A 4,768-nucleotide genomic window follows, 5' to 3' on the forward strand; every position below is an offset into this window, starting at 1 on the left:
TCCTGCTGCTGTTGCAATAGCTGTTGCTGCTGCTCTAACTGTTGCTGCTGCTGTAGCTGCTGGTCCTGCTGCTGTTGCAATAGCTGTTGCTGCTGTTGCTGCTGCTGCTGTAGCTGCTGATCCTGCTGCTGCTGTAGCTGCTGCTGTTCCAGTTGCTGCTGCTGTTCTAACTGTTGCTGCTGTACTGGGCCCTGCGGCTGTAACAGTGGCTGCTGCTGTCCATGTGCTTGGTGTTGGTGCTGCTGTTCAGGCACAAGCTGCTGCTGCAGCTCTCGTGGTCCCTGCTGTGGTTGTGATGCCTGTGGCTCTAGTACCTGCTGCTGTAACTGCTGCCGCAGTGGTTCCTGCTGCGGGGGCTGCTGCAGCTGTTGCTCTACTGGCTCCTGCTGGGGTTGTAACACCTGCTGCTCGGGCATTTGCTGTTGCTGCTGCAACGGCTCCTGCTGTGACTGCGATAGTTGTTGTTCTTGGGGCTGTAGGAAGAGTGGCTGCTGTTGCCATGGTTGCTCTGCTGGCTGTGGTAGCAGCGGCTGTAACTGCACCTGCTGCTGTGGCTGTCTCCATTCTAGCTGCTGACCCTCGAGGGGGATTGGAGGTGGCTGACGCTGGAGCTCTGGCTGTGGCTCCACCTGCTGTAGTCCTAGTCGGGCTCCCTCGTCAGTACCACTGGCCCCCATCAGGGCTGAGGTCACCGGCTGGGGTGGGCTGCCGCTTCCCTCCTGAGCCTCTTCATCCTCCTGGCTCTCACTCCCACCACTGCCTCCTGTAGTGGAAATGGCAAGAAGCTGGGCAAGAAAGACCCACAGGCAGCTCTCTGCCCCCACCCCAACCCCAGGACTGCCCTGGTCCCTGTCCAGTTGCTCAGGGGCATTCTCAAATCTCCCCGCAGGGCCCCAAAGCACCAACTCAGCAGGGCACAGAAGGAAATGTCCAGAAGGCGAGGCTGGTTTGGACTCATACCAAAGGGCTGCTGCTGACCTAGTACAAGACCAGCCACCCTGACTGCCTCTTGGCCTCCTGGCACCTCGACCCCAAGCTCTTAGAGCTTGGCCTCAGGTGCCTTGGGCTCCCCATCCCCTGGGAAGTCTTAGGTGGTTCTTCACCATCCAATGGGCATTAGTGACCCAACTAGACCATCCGTCCCATGCTGAAATGGGACCTCAGGTCTCAGTGCAGGTCACACCTTCGTGCAAGGAAGCCCACCTGCTCCATCATCGAGCATCCTGTTATAATGCCTGTGGGTATGACCTGCAGCTCCTTTGGAAAGGCACTAGTGTGTCCCAAACCACTGTTATGAATGGGAGGGCCTCAGCCTGGATCTTAACTACCAGTTAGCCACTGCCCAGACTGCTGCAGGTTCGGGGCTCTGTCTGCAAAGCAGCTGTCTGCTACCTACACCTGCATTTAACGAGGCAAACAGGAACGGCCCTAGTACTTCCCATGACACCTGGGCACTTAGGAATTCGTTTGCAAACGAACAAAGAGTTTGGTGGACCCAAGCGGACAACAAGCTCCGCTGGAAAACTGGCTGGGTTTGGGATGGTTGTTCTGGAATGGAGAGCTCCAAGCCAACACATGACCAAAACTCACTGCCAGCAAGTCGATTCTAACTCAGAGTGACTCCATAAAGGACCGAGTAGAACTGTTCCTTAGGGATTTTTAGACTGTAAACTCTATGGGAGCAAAAAGCCTTCTCCTTCTTCCTCCAGAGCAGCTGGTGGGGTTTGAACTACCTACTGCCTGCAGGCAGCAGCCCAGTGTTTAGCTTAACCCACAGTGACCAGGGCTCCTTAAGGCAACACTGTGACTGGCCAGTTACTTAACCTCTGGGACCCTCCTCTTCCCTCCCCATCTGCTCACTAACAGATGAGATCAGAATTGTCCCTGTGGGTTTCCGAAACTGTAAGTCTTTAGAGGAGTAGAAAGCCTCATCTTTCTCCCGCAGAACGGCTGGTGGGTTCAAACTGTGGACTTTAAGGTTAGCAGCCCGACACATAACCCCCTACATTCCCATCTGCCACAGGAGGGAAGTCACGTTGTGCAAACGAGAGAGAGAAATGGGCAGCCCAGAGTCGGACCAGGTTCAGAGTAGGTTCCAGATGAACAGGTGTGGCCTCTGTCTTGATGTTGGATTTTCTGCACCATCAGCTGTTAACCTAAAGGCTGCTCACTCGAACCTACCCAGGTGTACCACAGAAGAAAGGCCTGGCTCTCCACTCTGTAAAGCTGACCGTCAAGCCTGGGGGAGCAAGTCTCTAACACATGGAGTCGCCGGAGTGAGAACTGACTTGCCAGCCGTGGAGTTTGGAGTGTTGGGGGAAAGCAGAGGCATTGGTGACTCCGAGGTAGAATTCTTGGCTTCCACATAAGACTCGAGTTTGATTCCCAGCCAGTGCTGCTCAGGCATGGCCCCACCAGTCAGTGGAGGCCTGAGTGTGGCTATGATGTAGAGCTTCCAGCTGAAAGACTAGGAAGAGAAGCCTGGCAAGCTACCTCTGAAAATCACGCAATCCCTATGGATTTCCACTGCCCTGGGCCAACAGCACATTCCACTGCACAGGACTTGGGGCAGCAGGGAAGTGGAGGGGGGAGAGGAGGCAGGCTGGACAGCCGCTAACGAGGTTGAATGATCAGAAAGCCATCGTTTTCTTTCAAGTGTGGGTCCTGGGAGGCCTTCTCCCTTCCTGAGTCTGCACCGAAGCCCTGCTCTTCCCACAGCGTTGTGCTTGCAATTATATCAGGGAAAGCAAAGAAAACACTGGTTTGATTTATGAAATATTGCTCTACGATGTTTTTCCAGGAAGGAGTTGATGTAACAAGACCAAGGGAATTGTATATGGGGAACATTCCCTTCTGAAAAAAAAAAATGCTCCATGGAGGATTCTCTCACCAACATGGCCAGTGGCTCGGGGTATGCGGGCAGCCGTGAAAAACCCGTCTCTTCCTGCCACCTCCTTTAGCAATATCTGGGAATGGGTCACACAGCTATGTGAGTCTCTGTTTTTCCAGAACAGTCTTTGGTTATGTAGGCACCAGCCATCCTGATGCCAGGGAGCAGCAAGGGGCTTCCAGGTAGCTCAGAGAGACAGCTGAGGCAGGCGGTGTATGGTCAGTGGGATCTGCCAGACTTACATCAGTTACACTGATAAATCACAAGACTCCTCATTTTGTCCTCCTGTCCCACTCGGTCCCCTCCCACTCCCTGGTTCATTACAGCCCTGCCCCAGCCCTCACTCCCCACCCCTGACACACAGAACTGATTGGAAGGTTCTGGGTGGCTCGGAGGAGGTCCCAGAGGTAGACAGGATCTTAAAGGTCCCAGCTAGTATATATTTGAGGGTTGGAGGTGGAGGGGCTGAGAATGTCGGCATTGCTAGTAGCTGCTAACCCCCCTCCCTACATACACACACACACACACACACACACACACACACACACACACACACATCCCCAACAATAGCTCAGCCTGACAGACCGCCTCAGGAAGTCCCCAGGCAAGTCTGCCTAACAGCATCACGCTGAACTCAGGTGCAGGTGGGAGCAGGTGTGGCTCTGCAGCCTCCCAAGCAGTCACTCTTATAGACTCAAGTGTCCACCACCCTTCAGTCCCCTCCCTCTGCCACAAGCAGGCCTGGGGCTCTGCTGAAAGGTCATGTTTGGGTTAGGGGGCCCCTCCAGCACCTCACCTGAGAGGGTGTCAGGCGCCGGGCCCCCATCCTGGAGGCACTGCAGCTCCAGCACAAAGGTATCAGTAGCCAGTCTGAGCTCCATCCTGGTGGTCAGACAGGGGTCCCGGGGAGCCAGCTGTGCTGAAAGGAAGGAAAGAAAGTCTTTAGATGGGGTGGAAATGCCCCTGCCGCTTCTGCCCCAAAGCAGGACAGTGCAGTGCACGGTAGGAAGTGGGGACAGAGGGGCACTCCAGGTCCCAGCTCAGGAGGCCTTTCATGCCTCACTCTGGATTCACCATGTAGCCCTGAGGAGGGACAATGCCAGGGGCCTCCCGGGCCACTGTTCCCGACTAAGTGACAACTCCTGTCAGGAGTTGTGGTCACAGAACAGTCGGGAGCTTGTCTATGTTGAGGTCTCCCTGTCCCCTGCAAGGTGTGCCGGCAATTCTGGGCATGCATGTCCCTGGCCTGCTGCCTCACATACTGTTCTGTGGCTCATCCAGCCGCCGCCACCAACGGGGATGCGTCCCTGACCACGTGCGTCCAGACATCACTCAGCTCCATGAGGGTGAAGGGATTTCCAAGAACCAGCCAGGGAGCAGGGCCTGGTGGGCCTTGGGCCTGGCCCTCTCCTTCCTAGCTCTCCTGCAGACCTGTGTGCCCCCTGGCCCCTCAGAGCTGTCCCCAAACCAGCCCTCCCTTCACCCCCAACCCCTCTGACGCTCCAGACGCCAACCCAAAGCCTCCTGGGGCTGGGTTCGCAGCCTCCCAGCCCTGCCTGCCCCTGGCCCTCACCTGGTACCGCATGTCCCTGCGCTCCGGTGGTGGGGGAGTCTCCAGGGCTAGGTGAAGGCCAAGGCACTCAGCCTGCTCCCAAGGGAGGGGCAGCCATCCCGAAGGGGCCGGGAGGCGCTGCCCAGCCTGGGCCTTGCTGGGCACTGCGCAGGGCGCGCGCCGCTGAGGTAGCCGGCGTCGCCCGCACCTCCACGAGGGTCCTATGGAGTTGGAGACCGAGAGGGTCCCCAGGAAGTTGCTGAGACTCCGCCAGGGGCGCAGGCGGGAAGGCCGAGCCGGGGTCCAGCAGGGTGCGGGTTCGGCGG

At 57.1% G+C, this 4,768-nt stretch overlaps 1 protein-coding gene across 1 annotated transcript in view; it reads right to left on the minus strand.

Annotated features, from left to right (window-relative positions):
* The window catches only part of ZNF853 (zinc finger protein 853), a 7,552-nt gene extending 2,794 nt beyond the window's left edge, over nt 1–4,758 (minus strand). The window contains exons 1-3 of the mRNA XM_045285832.1: nt 4,464–4,758; nt 3,687–3,804; nt 2–763 (exon numbers count right to left, since the gene is read on the minus strand). Of these exons, the coding sequence (XP_045141767.1) occupies nt 2–763; nt 3,687–3,804; nt 4,464–4,475 (892 nt within the window). The 5' untranslated portion in view covers nt 4,476–4,758. The remainder of the gene's footprint in view (nt 1; nt 764–3,686; nt 3,805–4,463) is intronic.
* Between the last annotated feature and the right edge of the window lie 10 nt (nt 4,759–4,768).

Source organism: Echinops telfairi, unplaced genomic scaffold (assembly GCF_000313985.2).
Source record: "Echinops telfairi isolate 266 unplaced genomic scaffold, ASM31398v2 ScPeMD7_5;HRSCAF=22, whole genome shotgun sequence".
NCBI lineage: Eukaryota > Metazoa > Chordata > Mammalia > Afrosoricida > Tenrecidae > Echinops > Echinops telfairi.